The following is a 21,136-nucleotide window of genomic DNA, read 5'->3' as shown; positions in this document are numbered from 1 at the left end:
TATATAAATTACAATTAAGTTTACGTATTGCTGAGAATTTGATATTATTAAAAAATATATATAAACAATTTTGAAGAGTTTGTTTGTCAAAAAACGTGTATCCATCAGATAAATGTTTTTACTATTATTATTTTGTAAAACATATTCGAAATAATTGTGTTCCTAACTAATTTGTCTAGGTATTTATTTATTTTTAAGTTAAAAACACCAATTTTAAACTTGTATCAAAGCCTCAAACAAGATAATTCAAATCACACAACCAATCAAAAATACGAACAATACAGAAAACTTAGATTACATATCAGGATAATGATACTTTCACAATATTTTTTGACACCATTTTAAGATAATCTACGTGTCATTATATGATTGGTCCAAAATTACTCCATAATCAATAATAATAATCATAAACACCAATATGGACGAATCACATAATGACACATAGATGATGTTAAAATGTTGTCAAAAAATTGTCAAAGTATCATTATCCTAAATTAATATGTCCTTTATGTATATATTTCAATCAATTCATTCTTTATACAACAATTTATACCATTATATCACACTTAGATCACAATTTCTTAGATCACAATTCATTAAATAGTAATAAAAATAAATTTTTAAAACTAGTTCCTCTTAACTCGATTGACATTTATAAAATTATCAAAGTATTTCTCCAACAGTTCACATTCACATGTAACTCTATTTCTAAATAAGAACATCAAATCAACAATTTGAACGTACTACTAAGATCATAAACATATAGAATTATTGAGTTAACCAATTATACTCACATGTAAATGAAAGTAACAAAGTATGATAAATTTATTTATGTTTTTCATAAAATAATTGTTGTTTGTAGAATTCATAAAATTCAATTTATAATCAATTTAAATGGATTGAAAACAAAAAAATATTATTATTAATTAATATTATGCTTTCTTTCTTCAATCAAACCAAACATATATACACATTTATACTTTTCACTCATTTCATACTTTTCGTTATTATATATAGTCTAATTATAAGACTAGACATTGATAAATAATATAATAAGATAGGTTGAATAAATAATAAATATTGTTAGTATAAGATTTGAGCTACTCTAATATATTTTAAGTGGGTTTTACATTCTTTATATATTACAACTCTGTTTTATCTAAATTCTAAACCTAATTGGAAAGATCAAAGTGTCATATGATGATCTTGCAATGCTTCAATACATTACATGTACAGTGATGTCTGTAATCCGACCAAAGTTGGAGATTTTGATTGATCCATGATGTTGGGTTTTGGTATAGTGAGCATTTCCTCCATGAACAAACTAACATTTTGGATATAGATTTGACTGATTGTAGGTAGACATGGTTACAGGCTCATTTGTCACAGAACTATAACAGCACCCACCACTTCATTATTTTGAAGTGACTGCAAAATCTTTATATTTTATTTTACTTTATTTATTAGGTAAGAGTTTCTTACCAAGTATTTAAAAAACAAAACTACTGTTTTGATCACAATAAACATATAAAAAATCAAATTTAATTAAATTCTAAATAACTTATAACTTCTTTAGGTATTTTTAATCAAACTTTTACTTAAAGATTGTTTTATTAATTTCTTTTAATGTCTATTTGATTTTATTGTCAATGAGATAATATATTATTAATTCATCTTTAAATTTTTAACTCATTAATCAATTTGTTATTTTTTTAATCTCTTAAAACTTGTTGATCAAACTTATTTTAACACAAATGAGTGGATTGATCAATAAATTACAAAATAATAGATTGATTAATAAATTAAAATAAAGGGTTAAATATGTTTTTAGTCTATAAACTATCAAGCGATTTTGGGTTTCATCCCTCTTCAAAAGGTTTGTTTATTTTCGTCCTCTTAGTTTTGAAACTCTTATTTTTAGTCCTTAAAATTGAACGGCGTTAAGTTTTCTTTGATGTAGTAAACAGCGAGCCACGTCACTTTTTCTTTTTCTGAAACGTGTCATCCTTCTTTCATGCATCTTTGACTTTTAAATGTTTGGTTCTTTGTCTGTCAAATAAAAGGTTACCACGTGACACTTTTTTCTCAAAATTAAGGTTCAAAGAAGATGGAGGTTTTTTCGGCAAGCTTCGCGATAGTTTGGTTCAGATGTTGAGGTTAGGCGATTGGAGGAACTCGATCTGGGTCATCTTACTGTTGCGCCAATTTGGGATGCTAGCATGTGTGTGGTTGCTGCCCTCTGGCAGTGTCGTGAGGTGCGGCAGTGACGGTGTTATCTTATTTGACGTTGTGCAAGCTGCTTTGGATTTCAGTGTGAAGCCTCTACAATTCTAAAAACCCTTTCAAGTCTTCAGTAAAACAAAAACAAAAAACAGACAACCAGATGATGATGCAAGAACGTATTATTGCAAACTGTATAATATTAAAAATTAACTATAACCGATCAGAAGAGCATTTATTGTCTAGAAAAACTTCAATTTGAAAATTCTATTTTTCTTTTGGTGAATATTGAAATTATTTTCCAACCACAAACAAAGAAGGAAGAAAAACATTAGTACCAATTAGGCAACTAGGGGAAAAGGAGGAAAGACCCATGGATAAATATTGCACTACTAACTCTGCAATATAACTAGTATGAATAAGATAATCCCGATAATTATTAACAAGAGAAAGTCTAATACAATTTATCAAACTAAAAGTGTCTACCAGTTTGCAAATGGATGATGATGTAAATGTTGGAAGATGAGTGCATATATTATTTGTTAATTTGTTTCTTAGTGTAGATGAAAAAAAGTAAGGTAAAGAGATGAAGAAAATATTACCTTCCATTCTTGAAAGCCTTGGGTGCTTTCGGGGTTCAATTTTTTTATGGCGACGACCATGCCAGAGCCTGGTTTGGCAGGGGTAAGATTCTTCTCATCCAACCAGCCCTTGTAGACTCTACCAAACCCACCTTCACCCAACAATGTGTCTCCCTTGAAACTCTTGGCCGCGGATTTCAGGTCCTCAAAATTGAACTCCTTCAAGTTGGGTCGTTCCAGAATCTGGCCGTTAGGGGAACAAAATGGAAGAACCTTCGTTGTTGAACCATTCTTAGGAAGACAGGGTAAATCTGTATCAAACTCATTTTGAATAAGATCTATGTTGTGACCCATATTTTCTTTTCCATTTGATGAGCAAATGTTTGTGTCATCATACTGTTCAGAATTTTGGTTTGCACTAAGGGATTCACCAAATCGTCATCTTCAGGATCTTCATAACTTTCCAACTCCCTGCACTGGTAGGCACGTGAGGTTCAGATGCATGAAAGAAGGATGACACGTTTCAGAAAAAGGAAAAGTAATGTGGCTCACCGTTTGCCACATCAAAGAAAATTTAACGTCGTTCAATTTTAAAGACTAAAAATAAGAGTTTCAAAACTAAGAGGACGAAAATGAACAAACCTTTCAAAGAGGGACGAAACCCAAAATCGCTTGATAGTTTAGGGACTAAAAACATATTTAACCCTTAAAATAAAAATATGTGAGAAGTTAGAAAATAATATTTTAGAATTGAAAGTAATTTAAAGTTTATGAGATTAAGTTATTTTACTATTAAAAGGGTTTATATAAATATGAAATTTTATATTTCGTTATTCTAAAATACACATACTCTTCTAAAATTTATTTTTCTAGAGTTATTTATCTCTTCTTTAAGAGTTCTTAGTGTCATTTCATCTTATTGAAGATCCGAGACCATAGGAATAATCCTCGTAGTGAATTCTTCAATTTAGACATATTAGTTTTTTCATTTGAGTAATTGGTTTTCTACTATTTTCTTAAGTCTAATCAATTTTCTCTTGCATGTCAGTGGTAGAGTAAAATTCATTGAGTAGAGCACTAGAGACTACCATAAGTGTAATACCTCCCGAAATTTCACATCGATTATATCCGAATAATTAAGTCTTGTTCAAGTCTTTTTTAAACTTTGCCAAGTGTTAAAAAGGATCCTGTCACGTGTTAGAGATAATGTCACATGCACTGTTGGGAAAAATGTCATGTAAAAATCTCATTTAGTTATTTTATTTGTATTTTGTCTCACTTCAGTCATATTTTTTTTTAATTATATCCGAATAATTAAGTCTTGTTCAAGTCTTTTTTAAACTTTGCCAAGTGTTAAAAAGGATCCTGTCACGTGTTAGAGATAATGTCACATGCACTGTTGGGAAAAATGTCATGTAAAAATCTCATTTAGTTATTTTATTTGTATTTTGTCTCACTTCAGTCATGTAAAAAACTTAGACAGACACATGGCATTGAGTTAATTGAGAAATGGCCAAATCGCATTTCAAAATTTATGACCGAATCAAGACAACTTAAAACAATGGACCGAATTGAAATTTATGTATAAACATGAGGATCATTCGAGAGTTTTATAACCTAAAAAGTAAACTAAAGATTTAATTATTATTATAAGTTAAAAATATATATATATATATATATATATATATTAAATATTAAAAGAAAAAATTATAAATTATCATAAAAATATTATTACTTTATAAATTAAATACTTTATCGATAAAAATTGATATATTATCAAATTATTATACACAAATATATCATATATACATGAAGCTAATTGAATAAATTATTATAAACACTTAATTACTCAGATTTACATTTTGGGAACACTATGTTAACTTGCTCATTGTTAATATGCATCTATCAAGTTCTTGACGTTAGTTTTTTCAGAGACTATGTTAAGAGTGTAGTGATATGGCAAAGGACAACATACTTTGTCGAGTTATTTGAGTTCTCCATACACTTTACCGAGGTCTTCGTATGTCTTGTCAAACTGTTTGAGTTCTCCATACTTTTAACTGAACTCTTGAAATATCTCGTGAACCTTTAAACATCTTCACTGTATAATTACAAATTTTTATACATATATGTTGTCTTTTACTATATCACTACACTTTGAATATCGTTTCTAGAAAACTAATCACAAAGACTTTTAAAGACTTTTTTTAACATAAATTTAAAAACGCCAATGACACAATGTCCAACTTAGGCAGGAATGACCTGTCGAGTTTTTTTATTACGTGGCAAGGGGTTGAAGAATCAAGTGAAATTCATCATCTAATCAATTTCTCTTTTGTTAATTCAAATTCCAAACGATACTTTACCCTTTACCTTAATTAGAGTTTTAGGAAGTCTTGACTTCCATTTTCAGGACTTCCATTTTCAGGACTTCTTTTTTCTCGAACAAATCCAGTAGTGTCGGTTTCTCGTCGCGCAAGGAGACACACTCCTCCTTCCTCCACTCTGTTTCAGGGTTGACATAATAGGGAACCTTTCTTCTTTCCTTCTTCTTGTTCTGGTTTTGTTCGTATCCGGGCTCCGAATTGAGATTCTATTTTTGGGATTCTGATCTTGTGACGTTGGGTTTCCTTCCTTGAATTAAGTTTTTGTTTTGTTTTCTCTGCAAGTTGGTGACGCAATAGTTGAGGTTCTTCCTGATCTTGTGATTTGGGAATTTTAGGGTTTTTATTTGGGATTGAGAGTTATCATTTAGAAATTTTGTGTCTTGTTTTTCTTTTGCAAATTGTTAATGTGATATGAGAGTTGAGATTTTTGAACTTGAGTTTTATTTTCTGATTTTACGTTTTGAGCTTATATGTAATTATATTATTTATATTGTACTTTCTGGTAAATTTGTGATCTGACTATTTTGAGTTCTTTGAGTTATGTTTTTGAAATAAAACTTTGATATTAAAATTTTCTTTATCCTTAACTTTAACTTTTCTACGTTAATAACTTCGACTTTTAATATTTACGAACTTGTCACATAATAAATAACTCTAGAAGTTATTCACAGTTACTGGAAAAAAGAAACACAAACTTAAACCAATATTAAGCCAAAAAAAATATTTAGGAAGTGCGGACCCACCGGCTACTGTAGAAATGAAGATATCTTCGTGGTGTGATTTATGTTTGTCTATGCTTCACTTCTAGAGTGAGCAGAGTCTGTGCAAAGGATAAGCTCAGACATGGCCTCTCTCAATTTCTTCATTACTGCTGCTTCTTCTTCTTCATCATGTAAAAACCACTCTCTTTGTCACCCTCTCAAAACACCATTGCCCCTTGTTCGCTCTTTCACCCTTCCAAGAAACACTAAGAAGAAGAGAAGTGCAAGTGTTTGGCCTCTGTTCTGTGCCCTCAACAACCAGCCGTTGCAGTATAGGAACCTAGGAGACTCCGACCTCAACATCAGCGAAATCACTCTTGGTACTGTAAGTCATATTTTCTCGTACATTAAAGAAAAAAGGAACGACATTGTTATTCCTTCGTTCATTTTCATTTTGGTTGGTACGACGTTGTTGATTTCAGATGACCTTTGGGGAGCAGAACACGGAGAAAGAAGCTCACGACATTCTTAATTACGCGTTTGACCGCGGCATTAACGCTCTCGATACTGCTGAGGCTGTAAGATTTGTTCTTCCAATCTTTATCTGCATTTGCCATGTGTGTTTAGATGTTGCTGAAGTGTTTCAATTTTTTTTTGTTATTTATTTCCATGTAATTGATTTCCCCCCTTTGAGATGATTTATGACAGTGTTGAAGAAATCAACTAATGTAGAAGATATGATCGAATGGACTGTTTAGGAGAGGAAAGGTTAGAAACTTAAGGAAACCAAACTATGATTGATGGATTTCAGAGATAATTTTTCTTAGAATTTGACCTCTCAACCCACACAACACTACAAAATTAGTTTGTAGAATGAGATTGACCAAGCTTAATAAACTTCAATTAATTTATATCTCTAATTCATGTCAGAATTAAGACAATTCCAAAGAGGTCACAGTTAAGGCAAGCTAGAGATGACAACTACTAAAGGGGCTTTGCAACAAATTTTAATGATTTTTTAATATTTAAAGGATTACTGAACATGGAATTTTAGGATTACTGAACATGGAATTTTAGGACTACTTTAGTACTTTTTTTTTTTAATTTAGGAACCATCTCACGTACCAGGTAAGAGCATTAGAAGAGCGAATCTGAACCATACAATCATATGGATGATTAAGAGTAAAATAATTTTGACTATGATTTATGATTCTATGACCCTGATTAACTCTTCCCATCTCTCACGGTCTATCTCTCTATATAGTTAGTTAATTTAGTATTTATCAAATATGATATGATGTTTTGATATTATGCACGATTCACTATTTGATTGCAAAAGGACCCAATCATTATCATTGCTATTTCATAATGAGCCGGTGGTATTTGATTGCAGTACCCAATTCCAATGAAGAAAGAGACACAAGGAAGAACTGATCTCTATATTGGTAGTTGGCTCAAGTCTCAACCTCGTGACAAGGTATTGAATGCTCATTTTTCAACTGTCTATGCTGCTTTTCTATGAGTTTTGGAGACAGGGTCTGTTAAAAGTTCAGAGTAATATTTCACGATTGCTTTCAATGTGAAATAATGCTACTAAAGTTAGACTGTCTTGTTTGTAAGCGTATGAAGCTTTTGGTAAGTCGGTTTTGCATTGAGAAAAAATGCTCATTGAAACGAATTTTACTTTTGCTCGATTTTCCATTGTGATGCCGTGATACTTCATGCTATGTCACATATTTGTATCCGTATGCTCTAAAAGACATTATCTATTGATGAAGTGCTGATAATTTTATGACTGACAATAGTTTATAATCTTTTATTTAAACAATGATGTCTAACAAATGTGATTTTAATTTAGATCTGTGTAATTGCAATTGTATATCTATTATGTTTTAAGAAATTTTATATATTTTGAAATCCATTTCTGTCATTGTATTTATCCTATCTTGTTATTAGCATAGTATCTAATACACTTAACGTATCAGTGCATCATCGTTTTGCTAATATGATGATGGACTGACCCTGAGAATTGGCTTTCAACTGTTTTGGATGGATTTTGCTTATTCCACTCTTAAGAATTTGAAACCATTTTGAAACATCTCTGTGAATAGATTATTTTGGCTACAAAAGTATGTGGTTATTCTGAGAGGTCGAGTTACGTGCGTGAGAATGCAAAGGTTTTGCGGGTTGATGCCGTAAATATCAGAGAAAGTGTGGAAAAAAGCCTTAAGCGCCTTGGCACTGACTATATTGATTTGCTGCAAATTCACTGGTGAGTTTACACATCGCAAACATAAGTGGCTCACTTATCTTTTTCGTTACATTATTAGTTGTGCATGTAATTTGAACTTGTGTAAATCCGTAGGAAACTTTTTTATAGTTTTCATTGTTAAAAATGATTCTTATTATTTTAGGAATCTTTGTGAATTAGTAGTGATATAGGGTCAGACTTGTACTAGTTTTTGTTGGGTCTATCGAGGAGGAAGTTCCCTCTGTGTTATACAAACACCAATGACATATGAGTCAACTATATAAGGGATCGACACTACTCTTTACCCAAAACCTTAAGGCAATGGGTTAATGGGTCTTTCACCTTTATATACTGCTCTACTTTCTCATTTCTATCCAATGTAGGATTTGGACTCACTTGGATTCCCAACAGTTTTGACTACACACAGCTTGATCTAGAATGTGACCTTTATTATCAGTATTGACAGGAGTTTTATGCGTTTGTATATTTACGTGATATATCATATAAACAAATAAGTTGCAAGCATTCTCCTACTTGCATCTTGAAACTGAAAGCTAGAAGGTTTTGAGCTATTGATTTTTTAACATACGGTGTACTGCTTCATTATAGGCCAGATCGATATGTTGCACTATTTGGTGAATTTACTTATGATCCTTCAAAATGGAGACCCAGTGTGCCATTTGTTGAGCAGTTGCAAGCCTTCCAAGAACTTATCAATGAAGGAAAGGTGACTGATGTCTATCAATTCACTTTATTCTTCAGCTTTCCTTGTGTCTAAGGATATCTAATGATTTCTACTGGTATTGGCTTGGAGAAGCTTAGCACTTCTTTTATTTGCTAAAAATATTTATTCCAAGTGAAATTATTGATATTTGCTTGTAAGTTGTAACTTTCTTTGCTTAATTTTAGTGTTATTTTTTACGGAGAAAATGAAGTTGAGGAATGGCAGAAAGAATAGTTTGACTCTCAAAAGTTTTGATTAGACGAGAGGGGTGAAATGGCCATACCCTTTTGTAGGCTAATTTGCTATGCTATTTGGCCAATGTCTCATCCTATTACAAGCCTGTAAATAGAAACAGACAATTATATGTCTCTTGGTTGGAAGCTTGAACCCATCACCTTCTTGTTCAATCAAGCTAGGATTCTCTGTCACATCTGCTTACTTTTCCAAGAAATTTGTGCCAATTGTAACGTGAAATTTTAATATTCTGATCACAATGTCATGTTTCTTCTCTTGTGCATGAGATTGGGATTCAGTTTCTTGAGATTTCTGTGTGCATCATAGGTACGCTACATAGGTGTTTCAAATGAGACTTCTTATGGAGTGATGGAGTTTGTCCATGCAGCTAAAGTTGAAGGCCTTCCAAAGATTGTCAGTATCCAAAACAGCTATAGCTTGCTTGTGAGATGTCATTTTGAAGGTGAGATTGTGACATTCGCCAAAGGCTTGTATGGATAACTTTCTCAGCAAAAACATTTAGAAGAAAAAAAGAAGCAAAATCAAATAAACTTTTACCTAAACTAAAATAAGTATTAAGTGTTGGAGATCCAATATTGATTAGAGATATGGCAAAAAATAATATATTGATGGGTTCAAACCTTATCTTATTATGTTTGTGAGGTTGAGTTAAGATTAAATTCCATTTTCTTAAGATAATATAGATCTTATTTTAGCCAAGTTTGTTTGGCGTCACCCCTTTATCGGATTCCACCATGGTTCCACATTCAAGATGTTAAGTGTTGAAACTGAGGTAGTTTCTTGGGAATTCTACATCGACCGAAGATATAGCCAAATAATAATATTACATTGGTGAGTGAAAATTTCACCTTACCAAACAAGCTTTTTTGAGGTTGAATTACACTTAAATTTTACTTTCTTCAAGATTAGTTTTTGTACAAGTTAGAAATAGTCTTTTAGAGAAACTAATATAGTACAGTTTATACAAATTAACATATGTATAAAGTTAATTTTATCTTACGAAATAACACATTTGATTTTTCCTTCTACAAGTAGTCAGAAAAGTTATCTAATAAAGTCTCGTTCATATGACTTAATGTTTTATTTCTTAGTGTTGCAAAGCTGCTGCTCCTCCTGTAGCCTTGATAAATATTTTTGTCAAATAGTTGCGCTGATCATTACAAATCACATAGCGCCTTATGCATTGTTATTCGTGAAGAGTCCAAACGAGACAAAGTTGCACTCACTCTTGCTTTTAAGTTTTTTAAAGTCTTTTAGGCATTCCGTCCAATTTTCAATCCAAAATTAACAGAGTGGTCAAATTTGTCAAGCTCGAGTCCTAAGTGCACTTGAACCTAAGATGAAAGGGATAACTTGAATCTTTGCAATAAAAATTGGTGACATGATTTGAGGATCAAAGTGCATATATGACTCTAAGTTGGACGGGGGATTGTACTTTTTCCCTTTTGTAAGCTTCTTTAAATTGTGTTCCTTTACTTGTTTTTTTTTTTTTTTTTTTGCAGTTGATCTTGTGGAAGTTTGTCATCCAAAGAATTGCAATATTGGGTTACTCTCCTATTCCCCACTTGGAGGTGGATCACTCACAGGAAAATATATAGATATAAACTCTGAAGCTTCAAAAAGAGGAAGGTTGAACCTCTTTCCCGGTTACATGGAAAGATATAACAAATCAGTGGCAAGGGTACACCATCTAGTTCTTGTATTTGGACTTTAGTTCTGTTTGTGTAAACTTCTCTGCAAATACATGTAAAAGCAGAAAAGAAGAGAAAATGAACTAAATTGAACCAGTGAGTTAAAAAATCAATTAATGCACATAAGTTTTGGAAAGGCCAAATAAGAGAACTTTTGTTGAAGTTAAGTTCATACATTTATTTGATCTTATACGAGAAATTTAATTCATATTATCTTTTCATGTTCTTCTATTATTGTTTGCAGAAAAAATTATCCATATAGTCTTAAGACTAAGTTCTAAAATATGGTGACAATACTGAAGTACCTACCTATTTTTGTTGCTGGATTTCAGGAAGCTACTATAAAGTATCTTGAGTTGGCGAAAAAGCATGGTCTAACTCCTGTTCAGCTTGCACTTGGATTTGCAAGAGATCGTCCATTCATGACTAGTTCAATTATTGGTGCAACCTCTGTGGACCAGCTAAAAGAGGACATTGATGCTTTTACAACAACTGAGAGACCCTTACCAGCAGCAGTCATGGCAGATATTGAAGATTTATTCAAGAGATACAAAGATCCTGCAATTTTTTGATCATTATACCTCTCAAGTTCACCATTGATTCAACATATTCCTCCATTCCTCTCTTCTCTATTCTTTTTGTCATGATTAAAACTAGAGTGCATATTGAATCAATACATTGAAACTAGGACTTATAAAAACTTATGTATTCCTCCCTCAGTTACAGAAATGTTATCAGGCCTTACAATTTAAGACTCTAGTAAGTTATTGGGTGGTTTTGTTTAAGACATTAATGGCTATGCATTGTGTAAAGAATTTTACACTATCAACCGTTATTGGTAAGGTAGTTAAACTTACATGTTATACTACATACACAAAGGTTTATTTGTTTGAATTTTTAAAAGGGAATTAGTTTTGTAGTATTAATTGAAATGTTAAAGTTCATGATAATGTTTAATATAAGTTTATTTAAAAATTTTAAAAAATATCTTTATAAGTATCTTTAATCTTTATTATATATAATTTTATGTTTGATTGTTTATTAAGATTAAATAATATGCATTATAATAAAGATAAAAAAACTACCTAATGTAATTTACATCCAAATATAAATTTGGAGGGTCATGGCACCTCTCAGCCTCCATAATCACTATTCCTTGGGGTGCATATATATATATATATAACCTATTATTCTCTACAAAACTTCTAAAAAATTTCATTGTTATTATCTTTTTCACTTGCATTTTCATTATTTGCACTATGATTACTTGTCTAGTGAAAATGTTCTTTGTTTCTCATAAAACTTTTCTCACTTAGTGAAATGCAGGCCTGTAGAGAATATTTACACTAAATTTACTTCTCTAGTGAAAATATGTCATTGATGTTCTTTGTTTCTCATAAAACTTTTCTCACTTAGTGAAGTGCAGGCTTGTAAAAAATACTTACACTACATATTTTAAATTTCACCTAACAAAAATTGTTCGCTTAATGAGTTAAGTACATACCTTATTTTCAGATTTTTGATATTTTCATTTTCGCTCAACTTCTCATTTACTAGCTTTGTGAATATATCTCATGACATCACTTTTCGCAAACTCACTCAACGAGTGATAATATACCCATCGAATAAAAGTGTTGGAGTTTTATGGAAGAAAAATTATGCATTCTTGCTCATTTACTAGATGAAAACACACCAATTAAAATTGTATCAAATACGTGAGACAAATTTAGCTAGATCATGAAACTAATTAGAATAATAATAAGTGCAAAACTAGTTCGAAATGCATACCAAAAATCAATACAACTCAAATTAGATTTCACAAATAATAAACATCATCCTTCACCATTTTTCAATTCAATCTCATCATTAATATCTAAATTTAAACTAGCTTCCATTACATGAAGTACAAAATTCTAATTCAAAGGTTGTTCCTATGACTCTAACTCTGAGAAAATATTCTAATTATACAAAGAAAATTCTTATCAAATATCATAATAGATCCTTATGACCGCAACCAAACAAAGATTCACCTTAAGTCATTTTGAGTTATATGAATGGACCAAAAAACCACACGCAATACACTGTGCAAAAGCGAACTTTTCTTGTTTAAAATTTTGATAAATTGGATGTATAGAATTTTCTATAAGAATTGTTTTTATGATTTTATCTTCAAACATATGAAGAATGAAATAAAAGATCTATACCAAAAGCAAAGAAAATTTTTAAAATTTTTTTTAGTGTGATAATAATTTTTATAAAATGAAACTTCATTAATAAAATTTATATTCATAATATAACATTTTAAATAATAAAATAATCAAGTGTCATATTTTAAAAACAACTATCGTTATTATTTACTATTTTTTTTTACTATTAGAAGTTATTAGAGAACTTAAAATATGATTAAGTCAGATATATTAAAACCACACTTTTAAAAAATAAATTACCTCCCCATAGCATTCAAACAACGTATAATAAACAATAAATAAATAATATATCCAGTAATTATTTTTCTCAACCGGCAATGTTGTAAAAAAACTAATTTTACCTCATTTAAAGATAAAGTTTAAATGCTTTTTTTTTATATATTTTAAAGTTAAAATTAAAAATAAGAGTTTCACATTTTGTCGTAAATGATCGTAGTCTGTAATTGATTATGACTCTTCAATTTTAAATAACTCATGTCATGGTTAAATTGTAAGGTTGAACGTATCAACAATTATTTTGAAATATAAAGAAGAATTAAAAATATATTTAACCTAAATTAGTAAATAATAATATATTTTTATTTAAAAATTAAAATTAATAAAAAAAATCTAAAAATCTACAAAGTTAAATTTAATTTATTTACAAAAAAATTAAAAAAGTTATTTTAATTTATTTCTTTTTCGATATTTACTTCAATATAATATTTTGTCTTAAAGAAAATAAATTTTAAAATAAATAAAGTCAAATATTTCTCAAGTTATTTTATTATCAAGGACAGATATGGTTTAACTATTAAAATAGCATTATATAAACGCTATTAGCCCAACATTAGCTTTTTCCTTTTCAGTTTTAAAAGTAAATTTTGAACTGAAAACCAAACATGTCATTAGTTGGGGAACGTGGAAGCAGTTTCAAAAGGGCGCCAATATCTCATTCCCTTTCCTTTTACGTAACTTTCGCATCTCTCTCAACTGCTCAATCCAATCTTGCTCAGAAACTGATCACACACATGTTGATGCAACTTTCAACCCCTTTTGCAAATTTTCAATCTTTTTGGCAGTGACATGATTAATCGTCTCCTGGGTCATTCTCGGATTCTGATTCTATAGTACATGTCATGCGCAGCCATTGCTGCCATATGAGTTTGAGGTTCTTATTCTTTATTTTCCTTAACATTGTCCAAATTCTGGGGGGAAATTTTCATCTCGAGGTTTTTGGAGACTTTGATGAGAGGCCTAAGTAGAAAGCATGATGCTTGAGCTTTGTCCTCTTCTGTGGTTTCCTTACAATTTCTCTCAGATGGAATGGCAGATCTTTCTATCTTTGGAAGTTCTGAGCGTCTCGAGCAAGTTAGTTTCACCACCAAAAGCTTTTATCTGAAAAATTTAAAAGAATGTGTGGTTTGGTTAGGCTTGTAACAGAAAAATATTAGAACTTTTCTTTTAATTTCTCACATTAGGCATGGGTATGCTTGTTTGTTTGAAGTGAGTATTCATTTTTGAAGTTGTTATCATGAAAAGAAAAATCTAAATATTGAGGAATCTTTTGTTATGGTGTAGTTGGAGATAAGACATGCCTCCAAAGCTTACAGTTTGTTTCATTTCAAAATCACTTTATCTAAATGGGGAAAACACAAAGGAGTCTTTTTTTTTGTCTGGAATATAAATTATCACTGTGATTTGATTCTGTTGAGATTATGTTGCTTCGTGTTATAACATTGCCAGGGTTTCTATCTTTTGTGTGGCATTGCTTCTCTCTTTTGCTACTACCTTAACACTTCGGTGCTCCACTTAATTTAATTTTTGTCTTGTTTCTTTATGAAGGCGTTCATTACATTAAAAAAGGGCACGCAGTTAGTAAAGTATAGTCGAAAAGGGAAGCCGAAATTTTGTTCGTTCAGACTCTCATCGGTGAGTATGTGTGCTGAATAAAATTCAGCATACTGTGCAAACAATGGTGCATGCTTATTATTTATATATTGAATTTCATACCTCTTCATGAATGATTTCATATTTAGTAGCATTAGCAGGATGAAACAAAGCTGATTTGGATTTCTCATGGAAAGGAAAAGAATCTAAAATTAGCTGCTGTTTCACACATCATCCCAGGACAGAGAACAGTGAGTTATATGTTTGGTCTTTGGAGGCTAATTTCATGGTTATGTTAGCACTCTGATAAAGATATCTTGGGTTTCCTTTTAACTGCAGGCTGTCTTTAGAAGATACTTGCGTCCTGAAAAGGATTATCTGTCATTTTCACTGATTTACAAGAAGGGGGAAAGATCACTTGATCTGGTTTGAAAACACAGTCATTTTAAATTTAAATTTGTCAATTTCGTATAAATTTTGAATCTGTTGCTTCCCCTTTTCATATTGTTAGATCTGCAAGGACCAAGCAGAGGTAGAGATATGGTTTTCATGTCTTAAAGCATTAATTTCCTCTGGAGAGCGTATTAAGCGTGGAATAAGTGATTTAAGCAATGTGAGTTAAAAGAAATTGTTTGAATGACAGTTTGTTTTAAACTTATCTTAGTTTATAGGTTACACAGTTTCTACTTCCTATATATTCCTCCAATTTCTCAAAGATTAAAATCTAAGTTGGTCGTGGATACAAATATCAAATTTTTAACTACTTGGTCATGGAAACCATGAGAATTCTTGTTAAAGCTCAAGTGGTTTTGCACGGGTGCACACGCACACACACACACATGTATTATGTATATAAATGTGTGCGTATGTGTGTGTATTGTTTCTAACATCTATGTTTTTAGAGCATTTAGGTAAAGTAATTCTTTTGACTCTCCTTGCAGGATTGTGTTGACTTAGTTGCTGGAACACTAGAGTTCGCATCAAGCATTAGCCGTAGCAGGTTTTCTTTTGAATCGGCATCTCATGAATCTACATCGTCTTGGTCCAGGTCGGATACAAATATGGCACAGAGGACAAGTATCGGAGATGGTTCTCGTGTTAGTATATCAAGTATTAGCCACTCAAGTAGTGTAGGATCAGGACTAGATGACATAGAATCTCTTGGTGATGTTTTCATATGGGGAGAGGTTTGGGGAGATGGCAATTCATCTGATGGATTGGGGAGCCAAGCTTCTGGTAAGATTGATGTGTTGACTCCTAAGGCATTAGAATCTGATGTTGTTCTTGATGTCAATCAGATTGGGCCCGGTGTACGTCACATTGCGTTAGTTACAAGGCAAGGTGAGCTTTTTACATGGGGAGAGGACTCTGGTGGAAGACTTGGCCATGGCTTTGAAAAAGATTTTGGCCGACCTCATCTTGTAGAGTCCCTAGCAATTACCAACATGTCTTCTGTTGCATGTGGTGAATATCATTCATGTGCCGTGTCTGTATCTGGTGACTTGTTCACCTGGGGTGATGCTACAAATAGTGCAGGACTTCTTGGTCATGGCAGTGATGTTAGCTACTGCATACCAAAGAGGGTGAGTGGCGCTTTAGAGGGACACCAGGTTGTATCCGTAGCATGCGGCGCATGGCATTCAGCATTAGCAACCACCCTTGGGAAATTGTTTACCTTTGGTGATGGAAGATTTGGTGTATTAGGCCATGGAGATAGAGAATGTGTATCATATCCAAAGCAGGTACAATTATTGAGTGGACAAAAGGCTATTAAAGTTGCATGTGGAATGTGGCATTCAGCTGCTATTATAGAGATTATGGATCCGTCTGGTTCAAACCCTTCATCCAAGAAGATCTTCACATGGGGTGATGGTGATCAGTATCGTTTGGGTCATGTTAACAAGGAAAATTACCTTCAACCAACTTGTGTAGCTGCCCTTGCTGATTATAGCTTTAACCAGATTGCATGTGGGTACACTATGACTGTTGCACTCACTGTATCTGGTCATGTTTTTACAATGGGAGGCACAGCATATGGTCAACTAGGAAATCCAAATTCTGATGGAAAAGTCCCAATTCTAGTCCGAGATAAGTTGGTAGGTGAGTTCGTGGAGGAAATAGCATGCGGAGCAAATCATGTCGCTGTATTGACTTCAAGAAGTGAACTATATACTTGGGGTAGAGGTGCCAATGGAAGACTAGGACACGGAGACACAGATGACCAGAAAACTCCAACCTTGGTAGAAGCCTTGAAAGACAGGCATGTTAGGAATATCGCATGTGGCTCTACCTTTACATGTTGTATATGCTTACATAAATGGCTTTCTGGAGTTGACCAATCTGTTTGCTCTGATTGTCGACAACCGTTTGGTTTTACCCGAAAAAGGCATAATTGCTATAATTGTGGATTGGTGTTTTGCCATCCTTGTAGTTCAAAAAAGGCTTCTAGAGCAGCATTGGCTCCGACACCTAGCAAACCACATCGTGTGTGTGATGCTTGTTATGCTAAGCTAAAAGGTGCTGATAGTGCTTCAAACTTAAATAAAGAAATTAGTCGTCCTTCCTCGTATGGAAGGGAAAAATTTGAGCGGGCAGAGGTGAAGTCTTCCAGAATTCTCTTGCCTCCCATCACAGAACCCATAAAATACCTTGAGATTAGGACTATTAAGCATGGAAATATAGATGAGACTTCTTCCATGGTCCGAGCAGCTCAAGTTCCTATATCTTTGCAATTGAAAGATGTCGCATTTCCAATTTCGCTGAGTTCTGCACAGAATTTTTTCAAGCCTCTTATTCAGTCAAGTCATACTCAGTCTCCACCTCCACCAATTAGACCTATGTCACCATATGCTAAAAGAAGACCACCAAGCCCACCTCGTTCTACCTCCCCTGGATTTTCAAGAAGCCTTATTGATAATTTAAAAAAGAAAAGTGATCATATGACTCAAGAAGTCTCAAAATTGCAAAACAAAGTATATTTCATAGTTCATACCTCTTTAATATCTATTAATTATGTTCTTTATTCTCCGACCAGAACTTGTGCCAATTAATATAATTTGTGTATAATTCTTTTCTTGCATAGAATAAAAGTTTGAAGCAGAAGAGTGAAACACAAGAAATGAAGATTCAGGAGCTTCAGAAAGTTATTGAAGAGGAATCTTCTAAGTTTAGGGAAGCAAAGGATTTTATTAAGTCCATGACAGATAAGGTATCATAATTCTATATTTTGACTTAACAGTTGAACTCAAGTTTATTCAAATTATTCTTGCTCGAGTCTTGGAACAATGTTTTATCCAAAATCCTATCGTGTAAAACGGATCACCATCCTATGTTTATTTGTATTTATTGCATTAAGTTTATATGAAAGAAACTCCGTTGTGTAGTCCCGACACAGTTTTAGCATCTCTTGCATTTGTTTTATCACTTCAAAGAGTTAAATTTGGAAAACCAAGACTGCATAAACATCTTATGATTGGGCAGATGTCCATGACAATCTACTATTCTTCAAAGTCTTTCGGCAAGAATTAGAAAATAGATAACTATCTTTAATGATTGTCAACATTCCCTAAAACTAAGCAACAAAAAGCAATCATTTAGTTGCAGTCAGGTTGAGTTTCACAGTTACATAATTAATGTTGATAATTTTTACCTTCTACACCTTAAAGGAGAAATAACTTTCTTCAAGATAGATGAACCATCTTTTTTTTTTTTGTATACTTGTTCCCTAAGGAGATATTGCAAGACACGAGCTTAATTTTTCAATCTAGATAACTCTACACAAATGAACCTTCATGACTTCATCAATGTACTGGTAATGAATTGGATTAACTAAAGTCATTGCTTGTTATGATAAGCTTAATGATTGAAGGAAAGAAAAGGAAGTTGATCAGAATATCTGACTTAGGGCCTTTCTGGACGGACTTTCCAAAAAGACTCTTAGGAGGAAAATATGAAGTCGACTTCATAAGTTAAAATTAGCTTATCCATAAGCTAAGTCGTAAAAATTTTCTAATATAATGTTTCTAAATTTTTATTTTTAACTTATATATGAACTAATTTTGACTTGTGGAAAAGTTAATTATATTTTATACTTCATATTTTTCTCCTGTAAATCCTTTGGAGAAGCTTGTCCAAACACATCTTTATCATACTAAGGTTCAGATTAGCTTCTATCTAATGAGAGCTTTTCAAATTGAGATAAGTATTTGATTCCTAACATACAAAATACCCCTTATAAGTTTATAGCCTATAGGTATTTATGAAGAAGTTAGCTGCAAAAACTTTTGAAAAGTTAAGATGCAAAAGTTGATTTTACCATATGCAAAAGGTTTAATACATTTATCTCCAAGGTTTATTTTATCTGCTTTGACGTTATTGCTTGTTGAGAAGTTTGTATCAAGCTGAACTTGCTTCTGCATTTGGTTTATTTAGTTGAGGGAAGTGATTGAGACTTTGCAATCTGAGATTCCTGACAATGAGACTTTGAGAACCATGCATGCTCAAGCTGAAGAGTTTCTTAATGAAGAAAAACGTTTGGAACCTTCTTCCTCCCAACTGAGCCTCAACTCTAATCCACAAAGTGCACCTGATGTACCTGCCTCGGATAGTAACTCTCCAAAGCTGAAAGAGCGAAGCGATGATACTTCCGGGGTTGTTCCATCCCCAGACGGAGAAAATACTTTTGAAGAAACCGGCAACTCATCTGCATCTAGTAGAGCAGTGAGTCCACCAAACTCAAGAAATATTTCAAGATTAAGGGACTCCAATGTACATTTGACAGAAGGAGAAAGATCAATCATTGAACAATTTGAGTCAGGTGTTTATGTCACCCTCGTTGTACTACCTAATGGTTACAAAGTTTTCAAACGAATTAGATTCAGGTATAAGAACTACTTCTTTTCTAACCAATTTCCACATATTTTCTGCATTAGGTTTATCATTGTATATGTTGATTGCTTTTTAGAAGTTTCACAAAAAATCCTGCTTCGTAATGTGGCTACTGCATGTAACAATTTATATTTTTGGTTAAAACGGTAACTAGATGTTGAAATCATTCAAGATCTTCTATTTCCATTCCGAACACCAATCATGTTATATCATACAAATTCGCTCTTATGGAGGTAGTGATGTGCATTGATAGCTTCTCAACTTTCTTTTTTTTCGTTTATTACTACTTGATATTGATACACACATACACTCATATATATATAGATAGATAGATAGATAGATAGATAGATTTAGATTTAGAAAGACATTTTTTCTTTTACAGTATTGGCATGAGGAAGGCAAATGTTACCATGATTATATGAAAAGCTTCTAGGGAATTTGGCTTTTTATTTATTTTTTCCTTAGTTTGATGGCAGGGGGTTAACACTTTGAAACATTATAATCTACTATATTGTACGATTAGAGTATTGATTTTCTTATTTTAATTGTTCCTGTCTTTAATATTATCTCTGTCTGTTTTCTCTTTTCCTTGTGCAGTAAACGAAGATTCAATGAGCAGCAAGCAGAAGAATGGTGGAACCAAAACAAAGATAAGGTGTATAGTAAATACATTCCACCACCACCCACAAAAAATGCAATTACTGAACCATCTGTTACCTCTACAAATGCTGAAGAGAATAGTGAGGCGTTACCTTCTTCCTAAACATATTTCTCTGGTTTACCTGGACATACAATATTCTGATGAAATGATTCAGAGAATAGAGGTAGCATCAGTCTCTCAAGTGTAAAAAAACTATATTAGGCTAATTACTGTAAAAAACATGTCAGTATCTACAGCAGTCTTGATATGACCTTGAATAGAGGATAGAATATGTAGTATGATTTAGAGGTAGCAAAATTTACTTTTGATTAACATTATTTGGATCTCACTTACCCTGTAACTCTTCCTCTATAAATCCCTTTTATTAGCTTTTGTATTTTTGGCCTTCAAACACAGATATTGTTATTGGTATTGTACATTGGTACGTGTGTAATTTAGCTCCTCTACCAAATCTAGAGATTCAATTAATAGACGAATGATGAACTGTGCTCCAACCACACTTCACATAACAATAGTAAGAATGACACTAATAGTTCCATACTTCATGTTCTGTTAAATTTGATGTAGCAGGCTCTTGGTTCAACAGTGGCAGCAAGTGTGAATGATTAAACTAAATATCCTGAAATAGTTGTTTCAGGCTGATGTTACTACTACTAAAAGGATATGTTAAATAAAGTGAGTTCCCAGTTTTTAACAGAAAGG

General features: G+C 32.3%; 2 protein-coding genes across 3 annotated transcripts; both read left to right on the top strand.

Annotated features, from left to right (window-relative positions):
• Window positions 1–5,979: 5,979 nt before the first annotated feature.
• LOC124843951 (NAD(P)-linked oxidoreductase superfamily protein) lies at window positions 5,980–11,595 on the top strand. 2 transcript variants are annotated; one of them, XM_047320790.2, is made up of 8 exons: window positions 5,980–6,274; window positions 6,372–6,467; window positions 7,283–7,366; window positions 8,001–8,161; window positions 8,750–8,867; window positions 9,426–9,561; window positions 10,622–10,800; window positions 11,143–11,595. In XM_047320790.2, the coding sequence occupies exons 1-8, from the start codon at window positions 6,032–6,034 to the stop codon at window positions 11,380–11,382; spliced, it is 1,257 nt and encodes a 418-aa protein (XP_047176746.1). In that variant the 5' UTR covers window positions 5,980–6,031; the 3' UTR covers window positions 11,383–11,595. The 2 variants fall into 2 exon arrangements, with proteins under 2 accessions (XP_047176746.1, XP_087953688.1); XM_088097562.1 differs by having other exon boundaries at window positions 6,128–6,269.
• Window positions 11,596–13,932: 2,337 nt separating this feature from the next.
• On the top strand, window positions 13,933–20,857 carry LOC124843950 (PH, RCC1 and FYVE domains-containing protein 1-like). Its single transcript, XM_047320789.2, has 9 exons — window positions 13,933–14,367; window positions 14,842–14,928; window positions 15,048–15,137; window positions 15,226–15,312; window positions 15,398–15,499; window positions 15,828–17,858; window positions 17,969–18,094; window positions 19,318–19,766; window positions 20,371–20,857. Exons 1-9 carry the CDS (start codon window positions 14,323–14,325, stop codon window positions 20,534–20,536), a joined length of 3,183 nt encoding a protein of 1,060 aa, XP_047176745.1. The 5' UTR covers window positions 13,933–14,322; the 3' UTR covers window positions 20,537–20,857.
• Window positions 20,858–21,136: the final 279 nt, after the last annotated feature.

Source organism: Vigna umbellata, chromosome 8 (genome assembly GCF_029865625.1).
Source record: "Vigna umbellata cultivar VRB3 chromosome 8, Vumbellata_1.0, whole genome shotgun sequence".
Taxonomy (NCBI): domain Eukaryota; kingdom Viridiplantae; phylum Streptophyta; class Magnoliopsida; order Fabales; family Fabaceae; genus Vigna; species Vigna umbellata.
Note: the sequence above shows the minus strand (reverse complement) of the source record. Positions and strands in the feature narration are given on the sequence as shown.

What these genes read in the sequence shown, in the direction of transcription:
- LOC124843950 (XM_047320789.2), top strand. Translation starts at nt 14,323, where the DNA reads ATGGCAGATCTTTCTATCTTTGGAAGTTCTGAGCGTCTCGAGCAA. An exon ending in GTTCGTTCAGACTCTCATCG is followed by an intron (nt 14,929 to 15,047) that starts GTGAGTATGTGT and finishes TAGCATTAGCAG; the next exon opens with GATGAAACAAAGCTGATTTG. An exon ending in GAATAAGTGATTTAAGCAAT is followed by an intron (nt 15,500 to 15,827) that starts GTGAGTTAAAAG and finishes CTCTCCTTGCAG; the next exon opens with GATTGTGTTGACTTAGTTGC.
- LOC124843951 (XM_047320790.2), top strand. Translation starts at nt 6,032, where the DNA reads ATGGCCTCTCTCAATTTCTTCATTACTGCTGCTTCTTCTTCTTCATCA. An exon ending in GATTTGCTGCAAATTCACTG is followed by an intron (nt 8,162 to 8,749) that starts GTGAGTTTACAC and finishes GCTTCATTATAG; the next exon opens with GCCAGATCGATATGTTGCAC. An exon ending in ATAACAAATCAGTGGCAAGG is followed by an intron (nt 10,801 to 11,142) that starts GTACACCATCTA and finishes GCTGGATTTCAG; the next exon opens with GAAGCTACTATAAAGTATCT.